Here is a 14,417-nt window from a genome sequence, read left to right as displayed (position 1 = left end):
TAGATAGATAGATAGATAGATAGATATATCCCCAGCGCATTCATCATCCTTACCCACAACTCATAATATCAACAAATGCACGCTAAATAAATCCCACAGATGCAGCCATCAGGAGCAGAAAAGCCCTTTCACTGGATCAACTACCACCAAACGCCATGATAACAAATTTAATAATAAAACCTCCCCTCTCGTGTGTGAAGACTATATATATATATATACCGTTCTAGCTTGCCACAGCCAACTGGGCCACAAGGTCGGACGCCACATCCAGGAACGGATAGGGGCTTGTCACCTCCTTCTCCTTGTTCCGGAATCGCTTGCTGATCGGGTGCCACTCTGTGTCACCTTCTGCGCGGATCACGTTCTGGTACCCGTCGCACTTGAAGTCAACCATGTAATTGTTCTCCTCCAGCTGATACAGCTGGATGTCGATGAAAACCCAGACTCCGTAAGACACCCGTGGGATCGAGGGTTGTTGTGTGGCTGAAGAGGCACCCGACGTCGGCATTTGTTCCGTCGCTGCCAGCGTTTTCTCATCCAGAGATAACGCGCCACCAGAAAGGTTGAACCGGCGCCGGAGATCCTCAAGATCACTCCGGCTGCTGTGCACACTGGTCGACGACGAGCCCGGTGCTTTGACGCCTTCTTTCAACAGGCGGGCCCGGATAAACCACAGGTCTTTAGGGATGTAGTAATCCGATGGCAAGTCCGGGTATTTGCCCTGCAACCGCCGCGCTTGGTCTCCAGACTCACTATCCGGCCCCATTGTACTACCATCTAGGAAATCATTTAGCCTTGCTCATCGCCGGGTAAGACCATCATAGGTGCTAGAACTAACTAACCTGGATCGGCGGGTTGCATTTCCCAGATTCCGCCCTGCGCTGCAATGGCTTTGTAGAGATAGAGAATCGCTTCATACGGCTCGTTGCGCGACCGGATTCCAAATTGCCACTTCCGCGACCTTCTGGGTTGATGTGGAGCGCTACGGCCTTCTGGGGGCTCAAGCCGAAGCTTTTCGAGGTCGATAATACTGCGTGAGTGGGGCTTCAATGCTCTCGCGGTGGCTTCCTGCTCCTCTGGGGACCGGTTCAGACGGTGGGGGTCGTCGTCCGAATCTAGGCCAGCCTGGGCTTTCTCTTCCAACAATCGATCGGCGTGTCGTGCACGGGCCCGCTCGCGCTCACGCTCGCGCTGTTCCATGAGTTGATCATGGACGTAAGGTAAGCTGGTTGGTAGAATTCTAACATGACTCGGCCTAGGGGCCTCCGGGTCGTCGGAATCGGCTGGAGAGGACATGCGAACTGGCTGGCGGTGAGAAATAGATCTCGTGCGGGTTGGGGGCGCGGCCTGTGCTTGTTGCGCATTGGAGGTGGGAAGACGACCTGAGGTTGCTGGGGATGCCGCGGCGCGACTTGGGGGAGGCGATGGCAATACAGGAGGAGGACCCATCATATTATCATCAGTAGGCGCTGTTCCCCTCCGGTTAGCCTTTCTGTCTTTCCGAAGCTGTTCCTCCCACTTACAATTTGTTTGCATCATCTCGTTCTCCACGATGATGAAAAACGCATCCTTGATGGCGCTAGGTTCGGGGTTTTTTAATGCATCTTCAATGTCCTCCCGTCCATATCCCATACTCCTTTCTAATTTGGAGATGGCAACCTGACTGATCTTTTGCTGAGCCGACTGGGGCTTCCCCGGGGCGATCTTTCGCGGGTCGATCGCCTTGGACGGGTCCACCCCGGTGGTGATGAATTCTTCAGGGGGAGGCTGTAAATATTTAGGCAGATCTTGAAGAAACCAAGGGTCATCGCGAATGCCCTCAATGGTGATTCGATGAACTGGGTGGACTTGCAGCATTGCCCGAATTAGCCGAGCTGCACCGGAGGATATGTAGGACGGCATATGGAAGTTGCCGGCGGCAATTTTCTTGAAAAGGGCCGGGATATAGTCGTCGTCAAATGGCAACCGGCCCACCAAAAGGACGTAGAGGATGACTCCACAACTCCACACGTCGACTTCTGGGCCGGCGTAGAGTTTTCCAGAGATGACCTCGGGAGCCGCATAATTCGGGCTACCACAGCTCGTCTTGAGGAAATTTCCGTCTGTCATGATATTGCTCAGACCAAAATCTGCGATCTTGACATTCTTATCCCGGTCGATGAGGAGATTTTCGGGCTTCAGATCACGATGGACGATTTTGTGTCGGTGGCAGTACTCCACTGCACAGATGATCTGCTGGAAGAACTTGCGGGCTTCCGCATCGTTGCAGCGGCCCCTTTTCACTAGATAATCGAAAAGTTCTCGTTCCGCATATTCAAGGACCATCACAATATCGGTTTTGGTTGCAATGACGGTGTACCTGTCCGACGAAGAGGAGTCAGTCAGTTTTCCTTTGCTTTGGGGGCTCAATTGCAACCAATCCAGGACACAATAAAGACGGGAATTGAGGAGCGTACAATTTAATGATGTGCGGATGCCGTAGCAGTTGAAGGTATTGAATCTCCCGCTCAACGCGACCGACCATGTCACGAGAGAGCAACTTGCGGCGAGAGATAATTTTCAAGGCGACCTGACGGCCGCTAGGTTGATGGATGGCTAGCTTCACTTTTCCAAACGAGCCCTCGCCTAGAACCTTCACAGTCTGATACTGGTCGAGGCGCTGCATGTCCCTGGTAGTCGCGGGCGACTGCCTCGAGGGGTCAGCACCCTTTCCGACCGGGCGAGAAGGCGGGGGCATGGCCATGGCGGAGAAATTCGAATTGGGAGGATTAGAGCCGCTGGGACGATCACGATGTCGGTCACGGTCGAAGGAAGGGAGAGAGACGGAGAGATCTTCGTCATCGAATGCAGCAGCCATCCTCCCGATTTCTCAGGGTTCGGGGGAAAGTGAAAGGCGGCGGCTTTGAGGTGGAGGACAACGTGACGTGATGGATATTCCGGTGCCACGTCTGCGCGGGCCACAAGTCCGCTGGGTTTCTATGATTTTCCCGAGGCTTTTCGGCGTAGGAGGGGAAAAAAAAAAAAAACAAAAAAAAGTGAATAGACAGTTAGTTCATATTCTGGGGGAGAAGGCAAAATCAAGAAATAGCGGGGTGGAGAGGATGGAAGAGATCCAATATCAACCCAACCAGAATGAACTCCCTAGCTAGTTAGTTAGGTATCTAAACCCGATTTCAAGGTATTGATGAATTACAGTCACGACTTAATTTCTTATTTCTTATTTCTTATTTCATCTTAGGCTTGACATCCCATGTCATGTGGTGGGGAAGCTCCTGGTAACAAAGCTCCAACAGGCTTCAATATTCCTCTTCTCTCCTCCTCATCTTCCTCCTTCTTCTTGTTTGCTTTCTACTATCCTGCCTTTTATTCAAACCCCTCCCCTGTACGCCTGGTTCTCCGTGTGGCTCGTTACACGTGCTCTAGTCAAGGGCCGTGGACTCCGCGATGACCTCCGAACCGGCTGAGGAAGCTATCACCAGCTTCATTAGTTTCACAAATACTTCGCGTGAACAGGCCATCAGCTTCCTAAAAGTCCCTCTACCCTAATCGCTACCGATTCCCGATCGATCTAACGCATTCTCTCATGCAGGCTAACGACCTCGACTCGAATAAAGCCATCAATGCTTACTTCGAAGACCCCACCGGCCCCCAGCTTCCCTCAACAGCATACCAAATCGAACATACTGACGCAGTTCCGGTATCTCCAACCCTTGTCCCTCTTTCGCGACCGCCATCTGCCTTGAACCTCAAAGACTCGACGCATCCGACCGAATTATCACCTGCGCAAGCGCCAACACAGAACTCGACGGGTAGGAGGATCCTTTGCATGGGCAAATAGCCATCGACTAACGTCAATCCAGCAGCGAGTCCCGGCAATGGCTTGTCTTTGGCGGAGCAGGAGGAGCGTCAGCTTCAGCAAGCGGTGGCAATGTCCTTGAATCAGAATCTGGGACAGCAAGAGACCGGGATCACAAATCCAAGCCAAACGTTCGGCCGTGCGACCCGAGATTCCTACGATGAGGGCGCCTGGGCGATGACTCTCTTCAACTCCAGCGCTCGCGAGATCATCATTAGCCCCGACCCAACAGACCGCAAGAGACAAGAAAACGAGCCAGCCTTTATCCGTCCGTCTGAGGACTGTCTGCACTTGGGCGGACTGCTCACAATTCTTCATTCAATCCCGCTTGCGCGGGAAGCCCTTTTATATCGGAGCGAGGTCTTATCGAATTACGGCCATGACCCACAATGGTGGAACGGACAACCTATTAATCTTCCCAAAATAGTGACCATTCATGATGCACCGGAGGGTGACACCGATTGGGACGACATCATCCACGAAACCCAGAGACTAGTCGCTTTCCTAGATTCTACCACCCGATCTTTCGGTAGTGCGGATGCTTTGGCTAGTTTGAAATGTTTATCCAAGTACGACTCTGATGATGGTGTCAGCCGGTTTTTAGAGTTATGGCAGGAATCCGCAGTCCGAGCTGCGCCAGGAAACCAGCTAGCCACTGTGTTCTCCTCAATGGCATATAAACGACTACTGTCAACGTACGACACCCCAATTGAGAGGCAGTTCTTTACCCTGGAACCGTTTGTGATGCAAAGTCATGGCCAGACACTTTACGATGCCTTGGACATTACCATGTGGGCCGACAGTCCTGGGGAGGAACTTGATGACGTGTGGCTAGAACATGTCGCGGACGTTTTCACCATCAAACTGAGCGGCTCAGATACGACAAAGCCGGTTGATGTCAAGATCCCCGCCGTCTTCTACCCGGATCGATACCTCGCCAGTTGTCGAGACATCACCCGGGATTACCGCGCGCAAAGGCTTCGCGTCGACGAAGAGATTCTAAAGCTTCAGACCCTTCTGGACCGGTTTTCTGCGAACAAATCCGCCGCAGGACTCACGTCAAAGGATCTGCTGGAGAAAGCCGCCGCTGCCGCCTCAACGATAATACAGCCCCAGGCTGAATCCAATGGGGTATCAACCGCGGAGGAGTCAAATTCCAAAGCACCGCAACTGGCACTTGAATTGAAGGCGCTTTGCCAGAAGATAGAAGACAAACTCAAACGTATGTATTCAGATGCATCATCAACCTTGGTTCTCTGCTCACCCCATGTACAGAACTGGAAGAGAGGAAGCAAAGCGCCCTAGAAACTCTCAGAGGCTATTCAAAATTTCTCACAGAACCATCAGCTTCACCAAGTGAACCCCCTCTTCGCAAATATACCCTCCGAGGCGTGTGTACGGAGCCCCATGTAACCTATGTACTAAAACGAACGGAACCCCATGGGGATGGCGCAGATTCCACACCTAAGCTTGACGAGGCGTATGAGTGGTGGCGAATCAGTTTCTCTCTCGATGATGCAAAGACCCGACAAGCCGAGAAAGGCCAGAGCACCACCGCGTCAAAGAACGCCGGGGTTATAGGGTACACGGCACGGAAAGTACGCGAGATTGAAGTCCTTCAGGCCGCGCGGGAAGAGTCGAAAACCACTCTTCTTGTCTATGCCAGTAGTAATGCAATGGCGGTCAAAGAGGAGCCAGCCCCGATGCCACTTCAGGTAGGTTCGCTCCCAGAGAAGGTAGACCGGGCTAACAAGGACTAGGAATTTGTCAATGCGGATAACAAGACGTTCGAGACGGAATTGCAGGCATCCGAAGCGACTGAAAATCCGATGGAAGATCCTGGTCCGGGAACGTGGGAGCAAACCGTGGGCACAAGGCCCACGTATCCGTCGCCGTCGGTCAACGACGACGACTCTGCGGCTCGAAAAGTCAATGTTTTCGACTACCAGGTTTCCTCTTTTGAGGATGAATCTGGGCCCAGGCAGGAAATGCAGGAGCGAGGAGGACGACGGCCTTTACTCAGTCGAAGCCCAACCGCGACTGCGCAGGATTCTAGCCCGGCTTGGAGTCAGTAATCTAGCAGCAGGTCCCGATTCACCTGGAATTGGACAAACATACAAATTACGATTTGATTTCTTTGTACATAAAGAAACGAGACGAGTTGTTCATATAGAGTTATAATCCCCAAAAGCGGTTTAGCCGATTCCCCACGTGTTAGCTCTTCCTTGCTTGTACTCCGTAGAGATGTACCAACCAACCACCACCAAGCTGCTCTCCATTCAATTCCGGTTTTCTCTTCGTTCTTCTTAGGTAGATCAAGCTTCCACAACCCCAACCCCAACCCCAAACGCAAAAGCAAAAGCAAAAGCAAAAGAAAAGCTACAAAAACACATACATCATCATGACCCTCGAAACCGACGCCATCGCCGCCGCAACGATCGAACTCCTCGAAGCCCGCCTGCACCGACTAACCTACCTCCTCACCGGCGACACCCAATGGACCGGCGTGCCCACTCCGCCCAACCCCCCAGCAAGCCGCAACGACACCGTATCGCGGCGTCTGCTCCACCTAGAACAAGACCTGGAGAGTCTAAGTAGATGCGTCCCGGCCGTGCGGGACGTGTTACATTTATGTATGCCCCCCCCCCCCCCCCTTTTCTTTTCTCTTCTCTCGCTATTCCAATTACATACATTCATACATACATACATACATACATACATACATGGGATGTGGATGACTGAATGACTGACTTTGAGACGGTTCCGAACGAACGAAACGAAACGATGGGAGATAGATGCTAATTCCCCTACGCTCTTCAACCCATCATCACCAGAATCCAGCACCAGCACCAGCACCAGCACCAGCACCAGCACAGCCTTGACGCTGCAGAATCTCGCCTCCGTCATCCTCCGCGCCTACGCCCCGGCGTACCCGGAAACCGCATCGCGCTTGACATCCCTCGCCGATCTCCCGGTTCCCTCGGCGGAATCTTCGGCCTGTCTGGTTGCGCTGCGGCCGCGTATTGCGCGGGTGGCGGCGACGCAGGCGGAGCAGGGCAGAGCGGTTTCCGAGCTGCGGGTGCGCACGGCGAGGGCGTTGCAGCGGTGGTATGAGGTTTCGGTTGTGGGGGGGGGGGAGTGTTGGGCGGAGTGGGAGGGGAGGCTTGCCGAGGTGGAGAGGGGGTTAGGAGGGGGGAGGGGGAGAGGGGGAGAGAGGCTTAAGTCTTGTTTCTCTCTTGGTTTTTTTTTTTTGTTTTGTTTTTTTTATGGATTTATGGATTTAATAGATATACCCTTTTTTTTTTTTTTTTTTTTGTTTCTGGGTTGGGTTACTTTTTCCCCCAGGTGGAAACAACAAAAGTAGTATAAAGTAATTTCAATTGAGCATCTCTTCATCTGCGTGGAGATGCCGTTGGGAGGAATTATATAACATCACACATAAAAAAAATAAAAATAAAAATAAAGAGCTGGCATAGCTATGTTGGGGGGTATCTATAAAAAGACACAAAAGGAGGAATAAATGCTAAGCCCCGTCGTCTTTCACCGGCGGCACATCCATGTGCAACGACGCAGGAGAACCCGATCCGTCTCCGCTGCCCGCTCCCGACGAGTCCTCGTGCATCAGTTCCAGTCGCTTGTGGTGGCGAAGTGATTTGCCTTCCGTCTTTTTCGTGGGTGCGGCCGAGGATGCTCCAGCTGGAGAGCTTCTTCGAGAAGTAGCATCACTGCTCCTGTGGAGAGGACTGGAAGATCCGTCCGAACTGCCAGAGGAATGAGAATCATCGGCGAATCCTCGCCATTTGCGCCAGCCTTCGAAATCAATCAGCGCTTGCATGCAGCCCCATTCCGTGACTTTCTTTTCCATCCATTCAAATCGAACTGGCTAAAAAAAAGAGATTAGTTGGTGGCACACACTGAGAGAAAGCGGACAAACCTTGGTCAAGAAGTCGTTGCAACCCGCCGCCAGTGCTTCGTGTCGGTCACTTTGCAAACTGCTGGCTGTCAACGCCACAATAATGACGGGGCTTTTGAATAGCGATAAATCGTGCAGAGTATCTTCCTCACTAAGAGTGTGGGCGCAAGTCGCATTCGCGCTCGCCGCACTAGACCGTCCGGAAATTTTTTTGGGAAAGACACCAATGCCGTTCAGGCGTTCAAGGCGTCGAATCTCTTTGGTAGCGTCCAGGCCGTTCATCACCGGCAACTGAATGTCCATGAGGACCAGATGGAATCCCCCCTCGCGCCACCTCCTGACAGCCTCTTCTCCATTGCCAGCACACTTCCATCGCACACTCAACCGTTTCATAAAGGCCTCGAGAAGCCTTTGGTTGATATTGTTGTCTTCAACAATGAGCACGTTGATCGGCGGCACAGTGCCTTCGATGAGACCGCCGAATGCCCCATTTAATGCTCGGTTTGTCTTTTTGGGTTTCCCGCCGGGACGAGGACGCGGAGACGCACCACGCGTCGGGGGAGTAAGTGACTTGGTCTGTGGTGATTCTGGAGGAGGGCCAGGTGGGGTCGGAATTGATGGGGGGGCGGCTTGAGAAGGTATGGTGTTCTGGCTTGCATTGTCTACGGGGTATCAGTAACCATACAAAGGAGTGGGGGGGTTCCGGGAAACACACCTTTTGCACTCGGAGCTTGCCCAAGAATTTTGGGCGAATTGGTTGTATGCCGGGTAAGAGGAGGCCGGCGAGAATGACGAGCGGTACGGCCGCTTGGAGACGGCAGCGCAGGGGCCATTCCCGTGGTCAAGATAGAGATCGATGGTGCTGGATGGCCACTGACACCGGTCGATGTATTTGACGCGTGTGTAGAAGGTGTGGGAACGTTGGGGTTTGCCGGCATCAGAGGGAAGTAGTCACCATGCTCGCCCGGCTCCGAGTGGTGATAATATACGGGGTGGCGCGGGGAAGGCCGTGGGGTTCGACGCTGGGGAATTTCGATGATCAATGCCTCCTCGATTGTTTGCCCGCCAGGATAGCATGAGTCCAGCACCGGACACAACGGTTCCTCCGGACTTAATATGCGATCGGGAGTCGCCTGTCTCGTCGTGCCTTCCCGGGTTGCAATCCGGATGATGATATCGGGCGCATCAAACGTTTTCCCCAGGGAGTTGGCATATTTCAAAACAACCTGGTCCCTGAGCTCATCAACCAACGCATCTTCCGAGGTAGGGACCAACGTGGCCGAGCCCCCCGGCCGCTTGACCCAAATTTTGCGCGACCCCATCCCGGAGGTGGAGGTCGACAAGTGCTTATTACCTGGACCGTCGGTTTCCGAGAAGGAGCCAGTATCTAGCAAAGAATTTATCAGGTGCTGATGAGACGCAGGCAGCAGCGACTGACGACGACTGTTTAGACTCGGGCGCTTAGGAAAAGAGGAGGGAGGGAGAGGGAAGGAGTGATAACTGGGTTCCCCAGATGGATTTTCTGCGACGGCATTCAACGGCGTGTTTGGCTGCGATTCTGGAGCGGGTAACCGATCTCGTGCCGGATTCGAGATGAGAGACCGATCAACTTTAGGGGTAGGAGGGGTTGAGGGGGGGGCGGGAGAGCTTTGCTCAGCCTTTCGTGATGGCGGCGGTGGAAGTGGGAAATTGAGGAGCTCAGAGGGAAAGCTTCTCCGGTTCGAACCAGATCGGGCACGTTCCCGATCGTGATTAGTGTCCGATCGCCGTCGTGGGATTTGATGCTGGGCCTGAGGGTCCTGCAGATCAGTCTGCCTTATCCTCGTCACGGGAGGGATGGAGCTCGGGTCCGGAGGAGCGTCTGGTTGCCTTTGTCGCGGGCCACGAGAGGGAGAACAGGGCTGGCTGTATTCAGGGACAAGGAAATAATGGCCGCCAATGGACCCAGGCGCACTAGCTACCTCGTCCGGAGTGTACTGAGATTCCGTAAAGGAGGAGATGGACGGACGACCGGTGGAGGAGAGAGCCGGGGGAAGTGGTTGGGAGGTGAGGGTATTGGGGTTGGTGGAGATAGCAGATGTGGCCGTCGGGGGAAAGTTTGGGTCGGCCGACGGTAGCTCGACCGCCGCCCTTCGTCCGTGGTTCAGATGGGAGTGCTGCTCGTCCCCATCCCCGTGGTGATGATTGTTCAAGTTGAGAGCACTGGCGAAGGAGTTGACGGCGGTGGTGGCGGTAAAAGAGTGGTGGTTTTTGCTGGACAACGATGATCGCCGCAGGAGCTTCGTTTTGAGTCTCGTGGCCCAACGGCGGTCTGACATGGTGAAGTCAACGCCAACTGGGCCGGGAAGGACATACACTTCAGCCTGTCACGGACAAGACAAGAGAAAAGAAAAGAACACTGAAACCGGGGGGGGGGGGGGAAGTAAACATGAAACAGCTGGTTAACAAGAACAAGCAAGGGAACAACAGAAAGAAGGCCTGGTCACCACATCGTCGTCGGTGGGCTCAGAGACATGGACAGAGATCAAGTCATTCGGCATGGCTTTCAGCGGAGGAGAAAGGAGACCATTGATCCAAAGAAGATGAAGAAGAAGAGATGAAGAGATGAAGAAAAAAAGAGAAAGAGAGCAAGAAGCGGGGAGAGCAACCAAGTAGAAGCACTTCAATGCCTAAGGAAAAGGACGCAGGATGTTGTACAGTAGAGAATACGATAACTAACTAGCTAATCAAATCAAATCAAATCATAATCATAATCCAAGGCCAAAGCAACGGAATATTTGGTGTCTGCGTTAGCCTCGTTTTGCGCCCACTGGCGCTGCAGGGAGAAACGAATTCATCGGCAATTCCACCTTTTCCAGCCCAACTTCAGACTCTTTTTCCATCCGCTGTCTCTCCTCCAGCAACTCATCAATACTCCTGCCTGTGGTTTTAGCTTCCCTCAGCAGTTTCCGGTACCGAATGCGCCAGATGATATGGCTGAGGAAAATGCCTGCTTCCAGGAGAACCCTGTCGATAGGCGTTAGTTGATACCGGGCTATGGAGGACGCGAGACGCAACTTACACGATCAGATACATGATTCCTCCAAGCACGTCGAATGTGCCTTGTGCAGCTGCAATAGAAACCGTCAGACACCTGATTTTCTACCAAAAGACATCCAAAAGTGAGGGTGACTTGCCCAGTGCAAAAAGCGAGAAAAGTCCTCCCATAGTGTCTGTACCCAGGAATAACCAATCTACCCAGTCAGTCGGTCATAACAAGAACAAGAGATCAAGGACATCAACATCAACATCGCATCGCATCACATACTAAGCCCAATCACCCGTCCACCACGCTTCCACAACTCGAAATAAGGCGGAAGCAATCCAGCCGCGAGAAGGATCGCAGCAATGATTCCAACCAGGAGATCCGGCCAAGTGACTCCATGCTTATAGGGTATCTATATATTATATATATACATGCACATTAGTTCAACCAACCCAACCCAACTGAAGGGCTGCTGCCGGTGCACGAACGAACCCTAAGTCCGAGAATCAACGCAGCCTCGATGGCCCCAAACACCGCTGCGGTCCCGGGGACTAGGACCACTACTCGGAGGAGAGGGAAGTGACTGCCCCACGCCAACATTAGCACCAGGGGATACTTCCCCCATTGAAAGAAACCAATACAATACGCACTGGGTATAATATAGGATCTGGCCCCAGCTGACCAGCGCAAAGAACCCAAAGATCTGCGGCTGGATTTGCAGGGGGAGGTTCACTTGCTGCAGCACTCACTCCTCAGCCACTTACTCCAGTAAGGTGGGGGGGAAGCACGCACCTGAAGAATTAAATACGCGCCCATTGGAACAGCACCTACCATACAAATCAGCTTCTATACTCGCGTAAAGTAGTTGAACATACAAGAAGCCCAAAGCAACATCATCACCTGCGGCACCCCCTCCGTGTCTTTTTGTTTCCAGTTATACCAGATCTGAGGTATGAGCTGGATGCACCAGAGCACGGTGGCAATTGTGCCGAGCACGTTCGAGGCGAGGGTAACGTTGCCGTCACCAGCCATTATTATATATATGTGTGTGTGTGTGTGTCTGAACTCGAACAGTTAGTTAAATCTAGAAGAAAAAAAATCCAGATGAAGAACCAAATCACACACCCCACGAAAAGATTCAATCGACAGCCGGCATTAAGCTCTTTAAAAGATAGTTAACTAGTTAGTATTAACCTCTTGACTAACTGGATCCCGTTCCCGTCCTTTCCCCTCCATTATTGGCAGAAATGACTGCTCCAAAGATAGACTAGGACTAGACAGGGAAACCAGAGGAGAAACGAAACGACTCGGTTCTTCGCTTCTACTTGGCCTCGCCATTTCACCTTATTAATGGGATCGGAGATGGAATTGGGGTTCATCATATTTATTGGTCCTGGCTGCTGAGCTGAGCTGAACTGGGCTTGGACGTTTGGGCCGTTATACGCTCGAGGTACTCCAACGAGGTACTACTCTATACGCTCTATAGATGGAATTCTCCGACGCTCACGTGGCGGTCGCTGGATCGCTACATTCCGATGATATATCAGAATGAATGCCCCCCCCCCCCCCCCCCCCCCGTTTCAACGTCGCATCCCTCTTTGCTTAAGTCTCATACAGTGGACAAGGAAGAAGGGAAAAAAGGTACAATAACCATCCTATGAAACAAAGTACCTAAATCGTCTGCAACAAGCTAGAGCGGTTGGTGTGCCCAACCAAATATTCAACAAGAAATGTTACACGTCAAAAAGAACAAAAAGCAACCTAAACCCATCAAGACGTAACATGATTCCGCAAAAAAAAAAAAATAATAAATAAAAAAAACTCGCGCCGAGTGATACAACTCGAAGGGTATCAAAAGAAAATTTTCTCGCCAACCGGCAAGGATCATGACAGACGAGAAAAGAAGAAACAAAGAAAACCCACCACGTCCCTTCAGCTAGATCATAGCAAAATCAAATAGTTGGAAGGAGCAATGCCGGTATCTCCGTTGGCTTTCCTGGCCTGCCACCACCTGCCACTGACATCAGATACATCCAGGGTTTCACCCTTCTCGAACCCAATCTCGTTGGCGTCTTCTGGGTTGGCTTGATAAGCATAGATGGCCTTTGCGCGGTAGGGGTATTCGGTGGGCACGGGGACCTCCCCGTTGGAGTCTGTGTTGTTGTTGTTGTTGTTGCTGTTGTTGTTGTTGTTCTCGGAGTTACCAAAGCGGGCCTGCGACGGGCTGCGGGCCTCCGCGCCAGGGGCACCGCCATGATATCCCGAAACGGGCGACGAGGTCTCGAAACCGTTGAGTTGAGCGGATGTATACATCTGGGGCCGGCTAGAGGTTGTCTCCGGTCGGGCACCAAAGGCTGATGACATGGGTCGGCTATTTCCATACGCCTGTTGTTCCTTGTTGAGCGCAAACGAGTCGATGAATCCGCGGTGAGTCGCTTGAGGAGTAGAGCCAAAATAAAACATCCAGACAATCTACCACAGTCAGCAAAAAAGGGCAGTCCAGGTTGGATGCAACGCGCAGGGACAGCTTACAATAACCATGGACAGGAGAATGAAGCCTGCACCTGCAGCCTGGAAAGAGGACAAGTCGGAATAAACCAGAGTGTTTGCAGAAATTGAAGTCATCACAAGCGCGGCAGAGAGATATCCCACGATCTGAAAGCAGTCAGCATCATCCGGATCGTCCTATGCGAGGGAAACATACCGCCACGCCGTAAACAAGACCGGTGTCAGTACCGAAAACAACTATCAACCCAGTGATACAGCAGAATGTGTAGGCGATCGCCCACCATTGAAAGGTGGGGTAATTTCCCTTAATATCACCAACGACGGAAGCAACGAAGGCGATCACCCATGCGAGCTACAGGAGATCTCGATCAGTGGACCAATACACGATTCCCTAGAGGTAATGGGGTACATACCAGGGCGATAGAAGTTGTCGCAAGGGCGAATGGATCGCCAAGGATATTGCTTGCTCGAAATTTGGCCATGTTGTGGGAGAGTTGGGGGTAAGGATTTGGTTTGTGTAGAGACGGTGAATGGGTAGAGTCTTCCACCATGAAGCTGGCTTAGACGGGCGGAGCGACGAGAGTATATATATATATAGATAGATAGATAGATATATATATATATATACACACAAAGTCGGAGATCGTGATGTGTTGTCCCTTATGTATGCTTTTGTTGTATGTGGACACAAAAAGACCCGCGCGGCTGACAGCACCCGGGTGTTCTGTTGACTTCAATGCTGGCTGAGTCGACCTAGCTGGTATTCTGTAGATATATGGAGCGCAGGTGTTTTGACAGCGCGACGATGATAGAAGTCGGACACTAATTATCCCCCAGCAGTCAGCCAGATGGAACGGTTGTGGAGGGAAAGTAGGCAGGAGTATCCAAGTCGACTAGTCGGTCGGCGAACATCGGGGCAGACAATAACACAAAAAAAAAAAAAAAAAAAAAAGGTCCGAAACGCGAGCGCAAATACGGACAGAAGGGGTCTAGGTTGTAATAATAATAATAATACTACTACTAATGATAAAGGATGATGGCAGGAGGGACAGAAAAGTAGATCGTACCTGGGAGTGTAGATAGATAGATAGTATGATAAAAAGGGTGGATATTGA

The 14,417-nt window shown here is 52.0% G+C and overlaps 6 protein-coding genes across 6 annotated transcripts; 2 read left to right on the top strand and 4 right to left on the bottom strand.

Moving 5' to 3' along the window:
- Positions 1-184: 184 nt before the first annotated feature.
- Positions 185-3,023, bottom strand: P175DRAFT_0502023 (serine/threonine-protein kinase). The gene is made up of 4 exons (XM_040897296.1): positions 2,457-3,023; positions 1,524-2,359; positions 843-1,469; positions 185-777 (listed from the first exon to the last, which is right to left on the bottom strand). Exons 1-4 carry the CDS (start codon positions 2,855-2,857, stop codon positions 224-226), a joined length of 2,418 nt encoding a protein of 805 aa, XP_040751242.1. The 5' UTR covers positions 2,858-3,023; the 3' UTR covers positions 185-223.
- A 234-nt stretch (positions 3,024-3,257) lies between these two features.
- P175DRAFT_0502021 (uncharacterized protein) lies at positions 3,258-6,066 on the top strand. The gene is made up of 4 exons (XM_040897295.1): positions 3,258-3,809; positions 3,861-5,078; positions 5,132-5,571; positions 5,617-6,066. Exons 1-4 carry the CDS (start codon positions 3,584-3,586, stop codon positions 5,929-5,931), a joined length of 2,199 nt encoding a protein of 732 aa, XP_040751241.1. The 5' UTR covers positions 3,258-3,583; the 3' UTR covers positions 5,932-6,066.
- A 50-nt stretch (positions 6,067-6,116) lies between these two features.
- On the top strand, positions 6,117-7,220 carry P175DRAFT_0516912 (putative nuclear distribution protein RO10; the record flags this gene model as incomplete). The annotated part of the gene is made up of 3 exons (XM_040898939.1): positions 6,117-6,489; positions 6,652-7,039; positions 7,202-7,220. Exons 1-3 carry the CDS (start codon positions 6,258-6,260, stop codon positions 7,218-7,220), a joined length of 639 nt encoding a protein of 212 aa, XP_040751240.1. The 5' UTR covers positions 6,117-6,257.
- A 13-nt stretch (positions 7,221-7,233) lies between these two features.
- P175DRAFT_0558050 (uncharacterized protein) lies at positions 7,234-10,309 on the bottom strand (the record flags this gene model as incomplete). Its single annotated transcript, XM_040900813.1, has 4 exons — positions 7,234-7,739; positions 7,791-8,431; positions 8,485-10,132; positions 10,256-10,309. The coding sequence occupies 4 exons, from the start codon at positions 10,307-10,309 to the stop codon at positions 7,380-7,382; spliced, it is 2,703 nt and encodes a 900-aa protein (XP_040751239.1). The 3' UTR covers positions 7,234-7,379.
- A 249-nt stretch (positions 10,310-10,558) lies between these two features.
- P175DRAFT_0509837 (PQ-loop repeat-containing protein) lies at positions 10,559-11,826 on the bottom strand (the record flags this gene model as incomplete). The annotated part of the gene is made up of 8 exons (XM_040898463.1): positions 10,559-10,775; positions 10,831-10,879; positions 10,946-11,002; positions 11,077-11,206; positions 11,287-11,377; positions 11,445-11,530; positions 11,587-11,621; positions 11,670-11,826. The coding sequence occupies 8 exons, from the start codon at positions 11,824-11,826 to the stop codon at positions 10,559-10,561; spliced, it is 822 nt and encodes a 273-aa protein (XP_040751238.1).
- A 909-nt stretch (positions 11,827-12,735) lies between these two features.
- On the bottom strand, positions 12,736-13,853 carry sho1 (osmosensor SHO1; the record flags this gene model as incomplete). Its single annotated transcript, XM_040898462.1, has 4 exons — positions 12,736-13,266; positions 13,327-13,449; positions 13,499-13,654; positions 13,716-13,853. The coding sequence occupies 4 exons, from the start codon at positions 13,851-13,853 to the stop codon at positions 12,736-12,738; spliced, it is 948 nt and encodes a 315-aa protein (XP_040751237.1).
- Between the last annotated feature and the right edge of the window lie 564 nt (positions 13,854-14,417).

Source organism: Aspergillus ochraceoroseus (assembly GCF_002846915.1).
Source record: "Aspergillus ochraceoroseus IBT 24754 chromosome Unknown P175scaffold_5, whole genome shotgun sequence".
In the NCBI taxonomy this organism is placed as follows: domain Eukaryota; kingdom Fungi; phylum Ascomycota; class Eurotiomycetes; order Eurotiales; family Aspergillaceae; genus Aspergillus; species Aspergillus ochraceoroseus.
This window is presented reverse-complemented; position numbering and strand designations above follow the sequence as displayed.